This window comes from Balaenoptera borealis, assembly GCF_965194805.1.
Source record: "Balaenoptera borealis genome assembly, chromosome: 9".
Classification (NCBI taxonomy): Eukaryota; Metazoa; Chordata; class Mammalia; order Artiodactyla; family Balaenopteridae; genus Balaenoptera; species Balaenoptera borealis.
Genome location: NC_138873.1, coordinates 8,967,626 through 8,988,188, shown reverse-complemented (window position 1 = coordinate 8,988,188; position 20,563 = coordinate 8,967,626). Strand labels below are relative to the sequence as shown.

The 20,563-nt window shown below is 49.7% G+C and overlaps 1 protein-coding gene across 4 annotated transcripts in view; it reads left to right on the top strand.

Annotated features, from left to right (window-relative positions):
• The first annotated feature begins 1,309 nt into the window (after nt 1-1,309).
• TMEM181 (transmembrane protein 181) overlaps nt 1,310-20,563 on the top strand; it is a 72,016-nt gene continuing 52,762 nt past the window's right edge. For all 4 annotated transcript variants that reach the window (XM_082404567.1, XM_082404566.1, XM_082404569.1 and 1 more), the window contains exon 1: nt 1,310-1,455. In XM_082404567.1, the coding sequence (XP_082260693.1) occupies nt 1,325-1,455 (131 nt within the window). In that variant the 5' untranslated portion in view covers nt 1,310-1,324. The remainder of the gene's footprint in view (nt 1,456-20,563) is intronic.

The window sequence follows — 20,563 nt, the reverse complement described above, 5'->3', positions numbered from 1 at the left end:
TCCTGAGATGGTTAAATACGATGCTCACATTATTGAATTAGGACTAAAGCCTAACTGTGCATAGTGCAGGATGATCAGAAATTACGGGAATATTTGCAAGACCTGAGTGGACAGCTTGGCCAGCCGACAAAAATTTCCAAAATGCAAGGGGAGGGAGGAAATAAAACATGATGATAAAAACAAAGCAAGGAAGAGTGGGTGAAATTAGAACATAGGTAAAAGTAGCAGGAAATACAGGAATTCTGAGACTATCTAAAGTGAGTGATCATTAGACTCACCTGAGGAGCTTTGAAAAATACAGATTCCTGGGAACCATATTCTATAATTTAGATTCAATAGGGTAAGTTGGACCCCCGAAACATATTTGTAAAGGCTCCTCTACTGCGCACACAACCAACCTCACATGGAAACCTGTCCTGAATTCATGTGGAAGCACACTGACATCATCTGGAACAACCGTTTCTCCACCTGTTATTGGGGAAATTCACAAGAGGAGATGACACCATCTTTGGGTAAGTAGTCTCATGGAAGACGTGTTGATTTGTGAGTTTCACTTGACACACTAGTGTTGAGCTTTGTAGAGGATGAAACTCCTTTGCCCAGACTTTATTTTTTATTTTTGGTGGCTATAGAACGTATGGGAAAAGGCATCTCATTTGGACACATTCCTTTATCATTAAAAGATACTCATTAAGACATAACCATAATGGGTTTCGTTTAAAATGTTTTTGCATCAGGTCAAGGGGAACCCAGGAAGAAGGAAAAGCATTCCGGGAGCTGTCCGTGGTGCTGAACGCGAGACCCCGCGCCAGCCTTTGACCTTCCCAGCGAGAAAGGGCTCTCTGTCCGTCCCCAAGCCCCATTTTCCTTTCTGTTCCCCTGTCCGGTTTCTTCCCTTTCCCAACAGGAGCAGTAGCAAGGGCGGCCCTTTGCATTTTTGTCCTGGGCTGCAGACGACCTTGTGCTGGGCTCCGCCACCCCCAGCCCGCCCTCTCCTTCTCCCCCCCTCGCTGGGCGGCGGCTGATGGGCGCGGCGCCCTCCCCTCCTCAGGCCCCCCTCGGCGGGGCGGGGACCTCCATCCCCACCCTCCCTGGGGCCGCCTCCCAGCGTCGCAGAGCTGGCGCCCTGAGCGCGCCGGGCGCCCCCTTCCTCCGCGCCCCCTCCCACCTCCCCCTCGGTCCCGCCCCGCCGGCGGCCCCGATCCCCGCAGCTGGGAAGAGAGAGGGGGCGAAGGAAGCGATACAAAGGGCGGAGCGGCGGGAGGAGGGGACGCCGGGGCTCGCGAGGACGGCGGCGTCCGGCTCCGGCGGGCGCGGCGCGGGCATGGACGCCGAGTACCCTGCCTTCGAGCCCCCGCTCTGCAGCGAGCTCAAGCACCTGTGCAAGCGGCTCCAGGAGGCGTACCGGGAGCTGAAGGAGGACCTCACACCTTTCAGAGATGACCGCTACTACAGGTAGGGGCGGGCCGGACTGCGGGGCGGGGGCGGCAGAGCCCGGCTTTGGAAAGCAGCCCCGCCCACGCCGCGCTCGCCGGGCCCGGCCTGCGCTCCCGGCCTGCGCTCCCGGCCTGGCCTGCGCTCCCGGGCTGGGCGGGGTCCTGCCCTCGGCCGCCCTCTCCTCCGGGAGGGCGCCGAGCCCGGGGAGGGGCGCGGAGGGGGCGGCAGGCCGGCGGGGCTTGGCTGCTGCGCTCTGGCTCGCACGCCGGGGGGTCAAGGACAGACCCGGGGAGCCGAGGCGAAGAGCTGTTTTCCATTCCCTGGAGAGCTGAGCCGAGGTTCTCAAATCCTGAGACAGGGACCCGCGGGGCTTCAGTCCCTGCTTTGCTCCTCCCTCTCTCCCTTCCCTTTCTGTCATCCCCTCCACCCTCACCCCCCATGCCTACCGCGCCGCTCTTCGCTCAGGCCTTGCTGAGACCTGGTTTGGGGAGACACCACTCGCCCTCGAGCGTGGGCAGCGAGGGCCTTGGCCTCTCCCCTGAGGTACTCAGGCCCCTGGGCTTCGGTGGGGATCTCTGAGGCTGGGCTGGTGCTGAGGACTGGGGGCAGCTGGCCTCAGGGCTGAGCGGCACCAAGGTGAAGATGCTGGCGGAAGCCGTGTGTCAGCACCCCAAGCAGCTGTTGGTTTGGGCTTGTCTTCGTTCCTCTCTGTCTCCCTCTCCTGCAGCCAGAGGGAGAGCTGCGAGGACCTGCAGTCCCTTGCCTACGAGCAGGGCACCCGCAGCTTCCCCCCTGCGCTTTGCTGTTCTGATGGGAAAGTGTGTCCATTGCCAGTGGCTGGACTTACCTGCTGTGTTGCGGTGTGATGAAAGGACCCTGCAGGAGTCGGGAGACTGGAGCCTAGACTGACTTTGTTACTAACTAGCTCTGTGACCCTGAGAAACTTAGTTGCTAACTCTGCACTTCAAGCTTCCTCATCAGTAAAATGGGAAGCTGGAACCAGAAGGTGTGTTTCAGGTGAGGGTTCTAGTGACGATTCACTCACCCCGTGCTTAAGGATGGCAGGTGTATTGCACAACTATCTTTGAAGTGGTAGTAGTCATTTTTGTACAATCCACCCTGGACTAAAAGTCCTATGTGTGTACGTACTCAGAAGAACATGTATCACACTTATCATCAGATTTTTTTCAAAAGCCTAATGGCTTCCCAGGGGCTAATCAGCAATGTATTGCTGACCAATATATTTGTCATAAAATTACTGAGTGGGAAAGCCCATTTTAAAACATGTAATCTCAAGATCATATGGAGTAGCTTTTAGATGAGCCTCACAATCTATCTAATTCAGCCCCCTAGGAGACCTGACAGTACGGGTCCCTGATGTCATGGGGCTTATAGGTAATTAACAAGTGAGTACATACTGCAATGAGTGCTAGAAAGATAATAAACCAGGTGACATGATAGAGTGGTGGGGTGCTACTTCAGAGAAGGTGGTCAAGGAAGGCCTTTTGAGAAGGTCATATTTGAGAGGGGAAGAATGAGTTGCCCACTAGACAATGATCTGGGCAGGAAAGTTCCAGAAGAGGAAGAGTAAGTGCAAAGCCCCTAGAGGCCATAATAACATGGTATGTTCAAGGAACAGGCAGAAGACCAGCATGTTTGGAGCACAATGGTCAGAGAGAGGCAGGGCCAAGTCACATAGCACCTTGAAGACTAAGGAATATGGGTTTCATTAGAATTACAAAGTGAAGCCATCAGAGGGTTTAAGTGGGGAAGTGACACGAGCAGTTTGGTTGCCTGTCCTACTCAAGCATTTGAATCTTTGCTCCAGGAGCAACTTCATTCGTTGAGTTGGATCTTGAGGACCGTGAATTCACTATGGATGGAAGGGGACAGCGATGATTTCTGCCCCCTCCCCCTGGCCTGAGAATAAGTTAACTGCAGAGTGCTTTACAATCTTGTGTGTCGGTCGGCAGAGCGGTTAGGCTGAATCATAAAGACTGTTTTATAGCGAGGAGATGTTTCAGGTCACTGAACTATCTTCCACCGCTCCACTGAATTTTTATATCAGTGGATTGTACCTTTACAGACCTAGGTGAAATACGCTTGGGTTTCTAAGTTGGGAAGCTGAGAGTTACAGCTCCTTCGTCTGTCTAGCTGGAAGATGAACTTGCTACTGTAATTTTTTCTCCTGCTCTTCTCACCATATTCATTTCCTCATTAGTGATTTATGACTAAAAGTCACCAGTCCATTCTTCCCTGGAAGACCAGGGATTCACTTCGTGTAGCTGACAGTTTCCTCATAACAGGGCGTAGAAAGGAGACAGCTGCTAATGCTCTGTTTTCAAAAGATGGTTGGCCCCTCTGTTAGGTGGTCTGTCTATCTGCATCTTAGCTACATAACTTGGTATCACTGAAAAACGGCAGCCCTGTCGTCAAAGGACTCACGGTCATTTTCACAAAATGGGAGATGATAGTTGTCCTGCCTGCTAGGAAAGGGGGCAATGCACGGTGTGGGTGATAAAACAGGAAGCTGGGCATCTGAAATCCCAACACTATTGACTTTCACTGAGGATTGGTTCATCAGAAAAATGAAGCAAGGATGTTGTGAGGCTCAAGTGCTTTTTGAAGGTAACACTAAAGATGCTTTCCAATACAGATAATGGAAAAACCAAAGTAACTGGCCTAAACAATAAGGAAAAGGATTGAGTTGTTGATCCAGCAGCTTAATGATGTCAGCAAGTCCTTTCTTTTTTTACTTGGTAGCAATTGGCTGTACTTGGCCCCTAGTAATCCTTTGGGCTATTGCTTCTCGTTCATATTCATGGGGAGAACTGGCTGGCTTTCTACAGCTCTCTAAAAGAGGAGGATCAACTTGAAGCCCACAGCAAAGCTCCTAGAATCTCTTCTGTATCCCCACCAAATGGTACCAATGAAGACAGACATGTGTTAACAAGGACATGGAACTTTCCCGCACTGCAGACGGGGGGTAAATTAGTACAACCACTGTGGAAAATAGTTTGCAGTATCTACTAACATTGAGCATACACATATCTTTTGGCCCAGCAACTCCTCTTAGGTATGTACCCTACAGGCATGCGTACACATGTCTGTCAACGGACATGCACTAAAATGTTCATAGCAGTGCAATTTGTAATACTCCTGAACTGGAAGGCAGCCAAATACTCATCAACAGTAGAATGGATAAATTTGGCTTGTTCCATAATGGAGTAGGATACAACAATAAAAGTAAACAGCTAACAACTACACACAAGAGTGAATCTCACACACACCTAATGCAAGCAAAAGAGGCCAGAAACAAAGAATACACACTGTTTGATTCCATTTATATAAAGAAGTATGCAACGGGTAAAACGACTCTACGCTGTTGAGAATCAGGATAGTGGTTATCCTTGAGGGGGCAGTGACTGGACGGGGGCAGAAGAGGGTTTTCTGGTGGTGGTTACACGGGGATTCTCAGTCTGTGAACAGTTATCAGGCTGTACACATGACATGTGTACTTTGCTATGTGTGTGTTATGCTTCATTAGAAAGCTTTAAACAACACCAGCTCCTGTGTCTCATTGACTAGATCGGGCCACTTGTCCTTTCTTGAACACAAGCTGGCAAAGGGGACGGCATTAGACTTAAGCAAATCACAGTGCCCCAGGAGCTAAGGGGGAGCCAGTGTGCCTAAGGCATAGGTCTTCAAGGGAGGAGGGGTAAATAGCCAGACCAAACTGGGGTTCTGTTCGGAAGAAGATGTGGGCAATGGATGCCGGGTAGGCAATCAACTATGTCCATGGCATAAAGGATAAAGGGCTAAAGCAACATGAAGGATAATAGATGTGATCCTTTAGAGCTCAGCTCTCAGAGAATTTGTGTTTGGCCATTTTGAGGATCCATCCTTTGTTTCTTGGGTTATTACTTTATCTGTGTAAAATATAGGAGCGAGCAAGTTGGACTTGAGTTTTCTTGGCCAGTGAGGTGATACCCCAGGGTGTCCTCACCCACGAGGCTTCTGGAAGCAACATTTCATCACGTCGGTGGATTCATCAGGGCTCTGGGGCTGACCCTCAGTCCTGCTGGCTTAATTTCGCCAGCACATTGAGAGAAAACCAGCTTTCAGTGAAGCCTTCACATTAACCAAGCTCTGGATTAATGTGCAGAATCAGAATGCCAGTTTAACTGGCCGATGCAGACCCATGAGAACACAGACAGTGGTGGGCATGGAGTCAGAGCCAGGGGAACTAGTCAGATCAGGGCTTCTCAATGCTGGCCACACATCAGAATCATCTGGGGGAGCTTTTAAAGATACAGAGGCCCAGACCCCACCATCAAGGATTCTGACTTAATTGGCCTGGGCTGATTCTCAGCTGGGATGGAGAACCCATGTGCGTGAGGGAAAGGTTTACGAGCATCAGGCTGAGAGAGCCTGGTGTACCCAGCTCCTCAATGGCATGGACTTGCCATTGGACAGGAGTATTGGGAGTTGTTAGTCAAGGCTCTCTCTCCCCTACACAAACTCAGTGGCCGCTGTCAACCATTACCTCGGCTGATTCTCCCTTTACCATGCTCCTAGGCTGACCAACCTTCCTTGTTGAATTAATACATCTGGGCAGGTTGCAGTCAGGTTTAAAGGTCTGAGAGCCATTGTTTTTCTATTTAAGGCAAACTTGCGTGTCTCTACCCTGTCCCATTGTTACTGACGTGAATGTTAATGTTTCAGCGGGCTGACTTTCTCCTTGTTTTCAACTTCCTGGAGCAACTCTGACTATTGAGCATTGATGTCTCTCTCTGTCTTTTGTTTCTTTTTTGATGGGAGGAAATAATAAGTGTCCCTGATGAGACTGTGTTATTAGAACCAGCTTCTCTGGGGAATTCCCCAGCGGTCCAGTGGTTAAGACTTCGTGCTTTCATTGCCAAGGGCATGGGTTCAGTCCCTGGTTGGGGAACTAAGAGCCCACAAGAAACACAGTGCTTTGGCAAAAAAAAAAACACAACAAAAAAACCTTCTCTGTCTCCATCATTTCAAAGATAGAAAAATCATTTCATTAAGCTTACATGCTTGAGAACTTAGAATTGGGTACAAATCTGGCTCAGTGGCAGAGGCTGGCCCTGTTGTTTTCTCTCTGGGACAAGATGCAGGCCCCAGGTGGGCCACGGGCCACAGACCTGAGCAAACACATGTGTGAGGAGCCAGCGGCGGATGCCAGGGCAGGTCAGCTACCCCCGGGCACCTCCCGCATGTCTCCATGCAACCCCCCGACCAGCGCTCCATCCCCACGACTCCCGCTCTTCCCCAGACTCTCCTCTCCCTGCTCTAGGGTCTTCCTCCGTCCCTTATCCCCCATTGTGCTCAGGTCTGCCTTCCCCTCCACTCTGACTCCTTCCCATCTGCTTAAACAAACAGACTTCCCTCAGCCCAGCCTCCTTTGGAAGCAACCATGTCTTCTTCTCCAACATATGTTGGTCTGGCTTCTGCCCCCACCCACCATGTTTTTCTATAAATGGGTTAAAGATGGTCCCAGCACGTTGGCTCCCATGTTGTTGGGTTTTTTCACTTATTTCATAGAAGATGCCTAACTCCCTCCCACTGGCACCCAACTCAAATTCTCACAATTACTTTAAATATAGCCCAAAGAAGCATATTTTTAGCCATTCAGAGTCCCTGCTTTGCACACCTGTGAAACTGCACCCAACATCTGCTAGCCATCGATATAGCCATTGATATGACAAACCCTGTGGCTATAAAAAGACCCTGAATCATGGTTCCCCTTGGGAGCCGTCTGACCCCGTCTCCCCACCCTGCTCCTGAGCGACACCACCCGGGCACACAAGCCCCCTCTCTGATCCCCCTCTCCTCTGGGAGTTCCCTGCCCGCTCCTCCCCTGAGTAGTGGCCCTGACTGCTGTCTGGGCGAGGAGGGTCCTCCTGCTGAGAGGGACCGCCCTGCCTTCACCCTGTCCACGTGTCACCGGACAGAGCTTGTTGTGCACCACTGCCACCTTGTGGTCCTGTCTCTTCCTGGATCTGCCTGGAAACCCTGGAACGCGCCACACCCGTCCTGGCGCTGCTCTTGCCCAGGTCCCTGGTGACCTCGAAGCATCAAATCCAGTGGCCCCTTTCAGGCCCTCACTGTGTGATCCTGAAGGATTTGCCCCCTGGAGCTGGCATTGTCTTTTAGAGCTCTTTGTCCCTCCAGGGGCTCCAGAGATGCCCTTCTCTCATGTTCGCCTCTTGCACCTTGTCCTCTACACGGTCTCAAAGCTTCTTTTTTTTTAATTTTATTTTTTATAAATTTATTTATTTTATTTATTTATTTTTGGCTGTGTTGGGTCTTCATTGCTGCCCACGGGCTTTTCTCTAGCTGCGGCGAGTGGGGGCTAATCTTTGTTGTGGGGCGTGGGCTTCTCATTGTGGTGGCTTCTCTTGTTGTGGCTCACGGGCTCTAGAGCGCAGGCTCAGTAGTCGTGGTGCACGGGCTTAGTTGCTCTGTGGCATGTGGGATCTTCCCGGACCAGGGCTTGAACCCGTGTCCCCTGCATTGGCAGGCGGACTCCCAACTACTGCGCCACCAGAGAAGCCCCTCAAAGCTTCTTAGGCAGAGTCTCTGTTTACTGTTTGAGCTCAGAATGGACCCTACTTTCCCCCAAGGCCATGGCACTATGATTAACAGCACTAGACGGGACTTCCCTGGTGGCGCAGTGGTTAAGAATCCGCCTGCCAATGCAGGGGACACGTGTTTGAGCCCTGGTCCGGGAAGATCCCACATGCCGCGGAGCAACTAAACCCGTGCGCCACAACTACTGAGCCTGCGTGCCACAACTACTGAAGCTTGTGTGCCTAGAGCCCGTGCTCCGCAACAAGAGAAGCCACTGCAATGAGAAGCCCACGTGCCGCAACGAAGAGTAGACCCCATTCGCCGCAGCTAGAGAAAGCCCGCATGCAGCAACGAAGACCCAGTGCAGCCAAAAATAAATAAATAAATAAATAAATATTTTAAAAAGGAGATGATGTTACCGTAAGAAAGGGATTGTGGACTGGGAGGGGGAAGTAATATCCTGTTTTGTCACAGCCCCACTTAATGCATGGCATCCAGAACCAATCCCTCTGAGTGATGGTCTGCCCTGCACAGAAATAGGAGTATCGCGCCTCCCTTGATCCAGACATGGTGTTTCTATTCACATGGCCCAAGACTGCATTCACCGTTTTTTCCCGCCTTCAGCCTTTGGACATTATTTCTAATCTTGAGTCTGTCATCATCTCATTAGCTATTCCTCTAATCCCACAACCAGAGGATGATATATTTTGAGGCTGTATTGTTGGGTACGTATATGTTTATAATGGACATCTCTTCTTGCCCTGTTGTCCCTTTTGCTAGTCTACAATGCCCTTCTTTGTCCCTTGAACTATATATTGTCAGATATTAAAATTGCTACCCTGCTATTGGAGACTCACTATGTATCAAGCCCTGGGCTAAGAGGTTATATGTATCATCTTATATAATTTTCCCAACAACCCCGTTAGGTCTAGAAGATCAAGTAACTTGTCCAAGGTTACTTTTTATGGCCAGAATTCAAACTCAAGTCTGTATGCCCTCACAGTCCTTGTCTCTAACCACTGCGGGAGACGATTTCAGATTTCAAATTACTCAGAAAAAAAGATCTATACAGCCCCCAACAGAGCACTGATTCTTAGGATGGAACATTCAGTTGTGGTCAGCTTGGGTATGCTGGGGGAGTGGGGGGGACTGGGGTGTGGAATTAGAACTGCTGGGTGCTGATAGAAAGTCCAATCCAGTGGTTAGAGGGCAGCTTCTGTGGAGCATGGGAGAGACCACAGGCTGACGACCAGGAAAAGGTTGGGTTTGGAGGCCCCATGGTGTGTCTGGCAGCAGGAAAGGTAGGAGGCCTGTGTCCCTGATGGTTCTCACCCTCCTGGGCTGAGTCTCAAAGAAAGGACTCCAGTCTTCACAGAAGAGAGGGCTGACATGAACAAAGCCTGTATTATCTTCTTTCATTCTTCTAACTAGGACGTACCCAGGGGCCTTGTTCAGTGCAGATTCTGATTCAGGCTCCGGGCTGAGATTCTGCATTTCCAACAAGCTCTCAGGTGATGCCAATGCTGCCTGTCTGTGGACCACATTTTGAGTTGCAAAGCTTTTGACATTTCTACCTCCATTTACAAAGGCCTGGGGCTACTAGAAGGTTTCCAAGTCAGGGTCTCAAGCAAAGAGAATAAAACAAAATTCCAGTTATTAGAGCTGGATCCAAAGGTGGGAAAGAAAAAGGAATAAGGTAGAAGTCCCATTTTGAGAACTTGGTCTGCAAAAAAAATGTATGAGGAGTTTTATTAGGGCAACCCAGGGTCAGTATAACAGCAAAGGCAGCATGAAGCTGAATTCTAAGGTGTTGGGTTAGGTCAGGGGCTCTCAAACTTTAATGTGTATAAGAGCTACCATGGAACTTGTTTAATAAATGAGGATTCCTAGGTCCTACCCCCCAGGGATTCTGAATTAGTCGGTAAAAATATGTGTCCTAGGAATCTGCATTTTAACAGATGCCCCAATGTCTGATGGTACTGAATCACAGGCTTTCCAAATCCCTCCCATTTAAATTGGGAGGCTTGTGTTCTACCTTAGTTCTTTCTTCTCACTCTGCCCTTCTTCTCCTATGGTTGGGTCACTTCTACTTATCCCTTAAGGCCAAACTCAGGGGCAATCTCCTTCCTAAAGCCTCTCATTATGACTCTTACACTGCAGGCTGACACGGTCTCAAGTCCATCTTGGTTGTATAAGCTGGGTTTCACCTGGCCCCTTGGCTGGTGTCTTTGAGCAGTAGACAACCTGCACCTCCTTTCATTGTGGCCCTGGTCTCTCCTTACCCCATTGCCCGGTCCAGTCTGGGCAGTTCCCGCTTCTTATACTCTTCCAGCATTCTGTAACAGCTTATACCCACCATATTGGGATCACCTCTCATCATCTACCTCTCCCAGGGCCTTGCAAACGCCATGAAGGCAGGACCACATCTTACCCATCTCTGTGTTATGAGCACCTGATACAAAGTCCATCTCATAATAGGTGCTCGACTGATAACTGCTGCATGAAAAACATGAATGAGCAAACAGAAGAGGTTCCACTAATTACAAGCAGCCATACTTTGCCCTAGTTTTTTTTTTCTTTAAATCACTCCCTATTTTATCAAATTTATTTATTTATTTATTTTTGGCTGTGTTGGGTCTTCGTTTCTGTGCGAGGGCTTTCTCTAGTTGCAGCAAGTGGGGGCCACTCTTCATCGCGGTGTGCGGGCCTCTCACCATCGCGGCCTCTCTTGTTGCGGAGCACAGGCTCCAGACGCGCAGGCTCAGTAGTTGTGGCTCACGGGCTTAGTTGCTCCGCGGCATGTGGGATCTTCCCAGACCAGGGCTCGAACCCGTGTCCCCTGCATTGGCAGGCAGATTCTCAACCACTGTGCCACCAGGGAAGCCCTTTGCCCTAGTTTTTAAAGGTAGAAATTATTAACTGAAGAGTCCCATGTGAGCTCCCAGTAAAACTGAGAAGAACCTCCTGGGCATTGGTTGCCCTAGAGCAACCACTCAATATAACATAGGAAATTAACTTAAAAAATATAGTGGAAAATTATTAAACTACATTAGAAAATATTTAGTTAATGCAGTCAAGGAGCCTGATTCCTCCAGCTCCGTTTTTCTTTCTCAAGATTGCTTTGGCTATTCGGGGTCTTTTGTGTCTCCATGCAAATTTTAAGATTTTTTTGTTCTAGTTCTGTGAAAAATGCCACTGGTAATTTGATAGGGGTTGCATTGAATCTGTAGATTGCCTTGGGTAATTTAGTCATTTTGATAATATTGATTCTTCCAATCCAAGAGCATGGTATATCTCTCCATCTGTTTGTGTCATCTTCGATTTCTTTCATCAGTGTCTTATAGTTTTCAGAGTACAGGTCTTTTGCCTTCTCTTTATTTTTAGAAATTCACGTTCTTTTATTTATTTATTTATTTATTTATTTATTTATTTATTTATTTATGGCTGTGTTGGGTCTTCGTTTCTGTGCGAGGGCTTTCTGTAGTTGCAGCAAGTGGGGACCACTCTTCATCGCCATGCGCGGGCCTCTCACCATCGCGGGCCTCTCTTGTTGCGGAGCACAGGCTCCAGACGCGCAGGCTCAGTAATTGTGGCTCACGGGCCCAGTTGCTCTGTGGCGTGTGGGATCTTCCCAGACCAGGGCTCGAACCTGTGTCCTCTGCATTGGCAGGCAGATTCTCAAGCACTGCGCCACCAGGGAAGCCCCCTTTTGCCTTCTTAGAACGGTTTATCCCTAGGTATTTTATTCTTTTTGATGCAATAATAAATGGGATTGTTCTTTTAATTTCTCTTTCTCAAGATCTGTTCTTTATATGGAGCCACTATTTATTTAGTTTGTTAGTTATTTATAAAATTATTTATTTATTTATTTGGCTGCGCCAGGTCTTAGTTGTGGCATGTGGGATCTCTAGTTGCAGCGTGCGGGATCTTTAGTTGCAGCACGCGGGCTCTTTTAGTTGTGGCATGTGGGCTCTTAGTTGTGGCATGAGGGATCTAGTTCCCTGACCAGGGATTGAACCCGGGCCCCCTGCATTAGGAGCATGGAGTCTTAACCACTGACCACCAGGGAAGTCCCTGGAACTCCTATTTAGAATATATGAAGAAATCCTACACCACCACCACCACGACATGGCAAAATATCCAAAAATGGGCAAAACATCAGAACAGAGAGTGTACGGAGTAGGAAACCCAAAAGGCATATGAAGAAATGCTCCAACTCTGGAAACAGGGAAATGCCAATTAAAACATTAAAACTAAGAGATGGGTCGGGCAGTTCGTCTGGTAAACACTGCACTGATGCTATGCTTTTCAGCGTCACCAGGATCCTGGCTGACACCTGATGCATGAAGGCCCTGGGGCTGTGTCCCAGCGAGGGGATCCCGACACAGCTGCACCAACCCGTCTCTCCCTAGCCAGCCCTGGGTGACGTCTCCCACTGTCATATCAGTGCCATTTTGTCCCTCACCCTTAGGCTCTGCACCTTGGTTATGGCTTTCCAAACTCATAAGGGTACCTTCTTAGCTGCAGGGCTAAGCACCCTTTTCTTTAACACTGGAAAAATGATTCCTTTCTACAGAGTACAGGTTCCCATCAGGTGCTTTGAGTACAACCCCAGGAGGCCTGAGAGAGGGGCCGCTTGCTGGCTGGTGTGCAGCCTTTTCCCTGTGCTGTGTGTGCACCGTGTCCCTTACTTCTCACTTTCCAGCTGGCACTTCTCTGCTGGACATCTGTCTACTGCGTCCCCATCACTGAGGAATGATGAAGGTATAATTAGGCCCAGGCTTGAAGCACACTCCCCAGGGGAGTGGTAGCCTCCTTGGACCCACAATACCCACCAGTCCCATTTCATGGTGCTTTGTTCATTCATCACTTGGTGTGTCCAGGTGGCACAACTCTGTGCTTAAGGCAAGTCCAGAATGCCTTGAACTGGCTGCTTGTATTTGTACTGCACCTGGAATTCAACAACGGAGGTGCTGTATGCTTATCAGAGCTCTTCCTGGTGGTTCACCCCAGCTTCATTATTTTTATGTGTATCTTAATGTGAGCCGAGCTACGGCCCACGCAACAGAGCTGTTTTGTTCTATTTTCCTTTAATGCTACATCTTGCTCTGAACCAAGAAGAAAAGAGAAAGATATTCATTTCCTGGGGAGCAGAGCAAGTGTAAGCACCCCAGCTATTCTCTGGGGCCCCAGTCTTTCTTCGGCTGCAGTGATGACTCAGCTCTTACAGCAGAAAGAGCATCATTTGCCAGATGAGAACAGGCCTCCAAGCTGGGGCAGGACATCCAAAGCGTGAAGCATGCCTTGTCCCTGAAATACGAAAGCTGGGGCTCTGGATTAGTTTCCAGGGCCACCGTGACAAAATACCACAAACTGGGGGGCTTAAACACCAGACATTTATGGTCTCACAGTTCTGGAGGCCAGAATTCTGATATCAAGATGCCGGCAGGTTTGTTTCTTCTGAGGGCTGTGAGGGAGGACCTGCTCCAGGCCTTTCTCCTAGATTCTGGTGGCCCCGCATGTCCCTTGGCTCATAGATGGCTGTCTGTCTTCACATCGTCTTCCTTCTATGCATGTCTGTCTCGCATCCAAATTTCCCTTCATTATAAGGACACCAGCCATGTTGGACCAGGGCCCACTCTGACCTCATCTTAACTTGATCATCTGCAAAGACCCTATTTCCAGAAAAGGCCACCTTCACAGGCACTGGGGGTTAGGACTTCTGAGTCTTTTGCGAGGGGCACGATTGATAGAGGGCTGTGGATTTAGGTGCCTCTCTGCAAATACTTTCTAAACTAGCAGTGGAGTGTTTGATGAACAGCAGTCAGGAGGACTGAATCCTGACTTGGATCCATTGCTGCCATCTTGGAATCAGGTCTGTGCATCTTGTGGAATCATCTCAGATTCCTCCCAGCTCTAAAACCAAGACAGCTGTGGGTCTGATGGGGGTGGCCCAGTGACAGTCTCCCCAGCAGGGGTGTCTACAATCTTCTCTGTGTCACCTGAACTGCCTGAGGTTTATCAGGTTCAGGTTGGGAAAGGTGTGTGTGTGTGTGTGTGTGTGTGGTATGTGTACATGTGTGCGCTGGGGCAGAGGAGGGTGTGGGATGTGGGCAGAGGACACAGCTCTGGCCCAGGCCTCTAGTATGGGAGGAACCCAGCCAGCCCAGGAGCTGTTGGGCTAGAGGTAGGGAGACCAAACTGTCCTGGCTTTAGCACTGAAAGTCCAGTGTCCTGGGAAACCCCTCAGTCCCAGGAAAATCGAGCCAGCTCGTCGCCCTAGAAGTGAGAGACGGCCTGCAAGTGACCAGTCTGCCAGGAGAGACTCCAGGTAGAGCCAGAAAAGGCAGGGCCCCAGGCTCTGTAGATGCGCTGTCCACTGGGAGTCACGTGTGCGTGAGCTGGGGTGTCACGGCCGGGGTCAGCAGCAGAGGTGACTGGGGCACACACACGCTTGCGCCTCTCCACTCTGGAATGCTTCTCCCTCCTTCTTCCAGCACGCTCATTCTCTTTCCCTAGTCCTGTCCCCGCTCTGCATTCAATAAAGACAGCCCCGTGGCCTTTGGGCCGTGGTTCTCAAGGGAGAATCCCCACGAGGCAAAAACCCTCAAGGCCCTTTCTTTAATAGCAACTATTTTGTAGCACTTCCTTCCCTATCCTGAAATGAAATCTCTTGTTAATACCTTACCTGCTCCCATAACTTAAGAAAAAATAACTAAATGGAATCTAAACAGCAATGAAAGAAATGTGTGAATGGTCTGCCTTCCACCTGAGGATGCTCTTCCCTCTGGCACGTCTCTTAAGGGAAACGCACCAGGAGGCGGGATTTTCGGAAGCCACTGCTTTAGGCTTGGGGTTGCCCAGGCGGGACTGCAGGGCGCTGCCACGCCCACTTGGACTTTTCCATACCAGCGTTCCTGCCGCATCCCTCTCCCTCGACTTGAGCTGTGTGGTTTAGGCCACACCTAGGAAGTCAGGATAAATCCCCTTGTTCTGTATATCCAAAGGCAACGCAGAGGATTTCTGCAGCCCAGTGACCCCCAACCTGCCTCTGGATGGCCCCATGTGTGCCTGGGACTGCTCACTCAGCACTTACCCTACGTTGCAACCGTGGCCCTTATTTGAGCAGCTTGGTTTGGTGTGTAGGACATGGCTTGGGTGGTGGGTGGTTCCCTGCTGGAAGCCTGGCTCTCTGGGGTGAGCCAGGCCCCCCAAGCGTGCTGCACACAGGATGGGGGGAATGTGGGCGGGTGGAGCATTGCCCGCCCGCTCTGTCTCCTAGGGAATGACGGGACCAAAGCAAACCTGGAAACAATGTTGCTGTAACCCGGGACCGCTGTGCACTTTCAGTTCTTCTTAATTCACCCACGTGGCTGGCAGAGCGCCCATTAGCTGTATTTGTTTGTGGGGCAGTGCAGCTAACAAAGTCATGTTGAAATCTAACCATCAGGTCCCTGAGGACCTGAAAATGGGATTATGTTTCTACGTGAAGATGATTAGTCTCCCCTGGTTGATCTATCCAGCATGATGACGGCAGTGTTTCTGAGGTGTAACCCCATGCTCTTGAGTGAAGAGAGCCCCCAATTTCAGATTCAGGCCAACAAAGATTACTTAAAAGTCAATTTGGAAAGGACAAGCATGCCTGTTGCCCAGTGGTGAATGGTCCAGGAGCTCCAGACCGGGCATTCTCCCAAGAGTGGGCCATCTTCAGCTTGTGCAGGGCGACGTGCACACTCAAGTGCCATTCCTTGCTGAAATAAGAATGGTAACTTGGCTGCAGTCCTCCTTGTTGAGAGCAATGTCAGGGACACTGAGAGGCATTAATTGTCACTTTATAGAGATATGGTACTGTAGCGTTTAATATTATTGGCTACAAGTATTAATTTCAGCCAAAAGGAAGGAATTTATTACAAAGATACAGAGATAATTTACAAAACCAAAGAGCAAAAATGCAACTGGACCTCAAGAAGGAGTTGAAACCGATTCAGCGTAGATCCATCTTTTTAATCTCTCTTCCCAATGCCCCAAACCCCTGGTTATCAAATTTGCTGTACATTGGAATCCTTTAGAGAGCCTTAAAAATGACTGATGCCTGGGCACTAGGACTTTTTAAAGCTCCCCCAAGTGATTTTGACTTCAGCAAATTTTGAGACCCATTGTCCTAAACTACTTTGCTTCTCTGTCCTTTTGTCTCAGCTGCCTGGGAGCCGCCAGCCTTTGATCAATACTAAAATCTCTTCTCTGTGCTTACATGGCTCAGTTGCAGGAGGAAACCGCTACCGGGCAGGCATTAAGGGAAGTCACCGTTAACATGAGATCACAGGGGACTGCCCTGGCAGTCCAGTGGTTAAGGCTCCGCGCTTCCACTGCAGGGGGCACGGGTTCAATCCCTGGTCGGGGAACTAAGATTCCGCATGCATCTTGGAGTGGCCAAAAAAAAAAAAAAAAAAAAAAAAAATGAGGTCGTGGGCCTTAGCTGGGGCCTCAACAAAGCCCCCCAATCCTGCTAAGTTTTCCCAGGCTGCTCATTTCCCCCATATCTGCAACAACGACTTCAGCCTTCGCCACCTCTTCCTACTGGATCCCGTTGACAGGTCCCCAGATCTGCCGGGCCCTGCCCAATATCCACCCATCCCACCCCCACTGCGGCCCCGTACCTTGCTTCCTCACCTGAGCCATCCTGTGAACGTTCACGTGGTTCCCAGCCCTTGCCTCCTGCGCCCCACAGACTAAGCAGCCCTGGGAGCTGACTGGCAGGGAGGCTGGTTCATCCCACGCTGACTGGACTGGTGCCCGCAGGCCCTGGCTCCCCGCTGGCCACTTGCGGGGGCCCAGAACATAACCCGGGTGTGTAGGTCAGACTCTGACCCGTGGGAGGCAGATGGCAGGACAGAGCCAACAGATTCCTTCCCGACATGGTAGTTTCTGTCTGCCTTTCCGGAGCTACCCTGGTAGTGTCTGTCTGTCCCTCTCGAGCTATCCTGGAAGACGGAGCAACCAGCTGTGTTGGTCGGGAAGCTGTGGGCAGCTTGCGTTTCCTTGAATTTACCCTCCCGTGTCCCTGCTGCCCTTCATTCTCTCCCCTCCTTGTTTCCCAGAGATTGAACCTGCTCCCCATAAAGTTAACATGGAAACTTTGGCCTCAGGGTCTGTTTTTGAGGGATCCAAGCTAAGACATTCTTTAAACCTTAAGACAATTGCCCAGTAATTCAGAAAAAAAATACGGGCCAGAAGTAGGGTGACCAACAGTCCTGGGTTGCCTGGGACTCAGGGGTCCCCAGACAGGCGACTTTCAGTGCTAAACCCGGGAAAGTCTCAGGAAAACCAGGAACAGCAATTTGTTCAAGCTGGAAGACATCCCGCCTCCAAGGGATACATTCACTGCCCTGTAACCCCCTTTCCTTTCCTTCCATGGGAAGGTGTACCCCATTCTCTTAAACTATTAGAAAACACACTGGTGTATTACCAGTCATATAACAAATCCAGTGGGGTCATTTGTTCAGTACATGTGTCGGTTTTCTTTCTGTACCAGGCTGGGTGCCAGGCCCTGGAAAGCTGAGGACAAGTAAAGGTCAGCAGAGTGAAGTCACAGGAGATGGTGGTGGGATGGCACTGCTCAGAGGTCGAGAATAAAAGACATGTTTCAGTTTAACAAATTGGGACTGATACTTGAAACTCTCAAACTACCAAAGGCAGAGAAGGGTGTGGTATACGGACACTAATTCCTGGTGAATAGGAGCACCTGCGGGCCCTGAGTAAGGGTTGTGCTGAGCTGTGTGTGAGACAGCAGGGCTGGGCACCGGCACACTCACTAGTCTTCATTATTGCACGTACCAACAGGTACCGAGGCAAAAGAACGTATTTGTGTGTGTGTTTTTTTTTAATTTATTTAGTTTATTTTTTATTTTTGGCTGCGTTGGGTCTTCGTTGCTTTCTCTGGTTGCAGCGAGCGAGGGCTACTCCTCACCGCAGTGCACGGGCCTCTCATTGCGGTGGCTTCTCTTGTTGCGGAGCACGAGCTCCAGGTGCGCGGGCTTCGGTAGTTGTGGCACACGGGCTCAGTAGTTGTGGCTCACGGGCTCTAGAGCGCAGGCTCAGTAGCTGTGGCGCACGGGCTTAGTTGCTCCACGGCACATGAGATCCTCCCAGACCAGGGCTCGAACCTGCGTCCCCTGCACTGGCAGGCGGATTCTTAACCACTGCGCCACCAGGGAAGTCCCGAGCGTGTTTGTTTTAATGGTTGCTTAGAGGATAGAATGAGATAATATAAATGTAAACTCTTTAGCACAGTAGGAAACTTAAAAGTGACTCCAAAAGTTCTGTGCATAGTTATCTTACCTTTGGAGTTGAAGAAAAGAGATGAAGCAAACATGTTCGTTTGTGGACTTCAGGACTATTGTAGCGAGTCTCCAAAGATGGTACCCCAAAAAGCCCCTCCTCCCAGGATTCACGCTCTTTTGTTGTCCTTTGCTCTTGGATCTGGGCTGGCTCTGGCTCCCTTTTAACCAATAGAATGTGGTGGTAGAGATGCTGAATGACGCCTGAGGGTAGATCATTGCAGCCCTGCAGCTTCTGCTTAGGTGTCTTAGAGCATCTGTCCCAGGAGAAACCAGCTACCGTGTGTGAAGTCCCACTTCCCTGAGACCGTGAGGAAGCCCAAACTAGCCATGTGGAAGAGCCACATGGAGGGAAGACTGCCTGGCCAGCCCCCAGCTTTCCAGCCATCCCAGCTCAAGCACCAGACACGCCTCCACCAGAGTGGAGACGCCATTCTGGATGTCCCACACAGTTGAGCCTTCATGTGACTGCAGCCCCAGATGTCATCTGACTGCATTCTCGAGAGAGACCCCCAGCAAGAACTGCCCAGCTGAGCTCAGTCAACACACAGACCATGAGAGATAATCAACTGCTGTTTCAAGCCGTCTACAATGGCTCCCACTGACCCCCACGTCCTGGTATTCACACCCTTGCATGATCCCCACCCCTTGAGTGTGGGGCGGACCTGTGATCTGCTTCCAAAGGAAAGGATAGAGCAAAAGTGAGGGGATCTTGCTTGTGAGATTAGGTGACAAAGGACTGACTTCCATTGAGCTCTCACTCTCTCTGGTTCTTCTCACATGCTCACTCAGAGGAAGCAAAGCTACCGTGTTGTACGCTGCCTCACGTGGCAAGGAACTGCGTGTGACCTCCAGATGCTGCCAACAACCATAATGTGAGCCTGGAGGCAGATCCTTCCCCACTTGAGCCCTGAGGAAACTTCAGCCCTGGCTGACACCTTGACTGCAGCCTGTGAGTGAGCCTGAGCCGACGGACCCAGTTAAGCTGCACCCAGATTCCCGACCCCCAGAAACTGAGAGATAATAAGTGCTGTTTCAAGCCACAAAGTCCTGGGGTAATTTGTTGTGTGGCAATAGATAACTACAACAGTTACTACATGTCAGGGCAGTTTGTCATGCAACAATAAATAATGGGAACAAGTACAATGATAAGAAAGCAAAAGCAATAGCCTTATATTGTCAGTAAGTGCTGGGCAGAAGTTCTGTGCTCCTGGTGTTACTGAACTTGATAAACAAGAGAAAGCATTTGAACCAATAAGAGTTAGACCCTTGCTTTTTTTTTTTTGCCATTTATTTATTTATTTTTTGAATTTTATTTTATTTATTTTTTTATACAGCAGGTTCTCATTAGTTATCCATTTTATACATATTAGTGTATATATGTCAATCCCAATCTCCCAGTTCATCCCACCACCACCCCACCACGGCCCCGCCACTCTCCCCCCTTGGTGTCCATACGTTTGTTCTCCACATCTGTGTCTCAATTTCTGCCCTGCAAACCGGTTCATCTGTACCATTTTTCTAGGTTCCACATATATGTGTTAATATACAATATTTGTTTTTCTCTTTCTGACTTACTTCACTCGGAATGACAGTCTCTAGATTCATCCACGGCTCTACAAATGACCCAGTTCCGTTCCTTTTTATGGCTGAGTAATATTCCATTGTATATATGTACCACATCTTCTTTATCTATTTGTCTGTCGATGGGCATTTAGGTTGCTTCCATGACCTGGCTATTGTAAATAGTGCTGCAGTGAAAATTGGGGTGCATGTGTCTTTTTGAATTATGGTTTTCTCTGGGTATACACCCAGTAGTGGGATTTCTGTGGACCCTTGCTTCTAATGATCAGTTCTTAGGAGCAGATAAGACAATGAGAAGTAAGTTCCCACGTGTGATGCAACAAGTGGGCTGGGAAGGCGCGAGCCCTCCTTCAAATGATGGGGGTGGGGCGGTCCTGGGAAGGCAGCATGGGGAGAGAACTGAGCCGCTCATGGAAGTACCTCTGCTTATTGCAGAGAAGATGAGTCAGCAGCACATGACTGTCCAGGAGCTGTCAAAACCACAGGCCAAGAGATGTTGCTAACATGAACCGTCATCAACTGTCACCATGCTTAAGGGAAAGTCAAGACTGAGATTTTCCTGCCTTGGAAGAAAGTAGGCAATTAGAGTTGTTGACACTGAATTC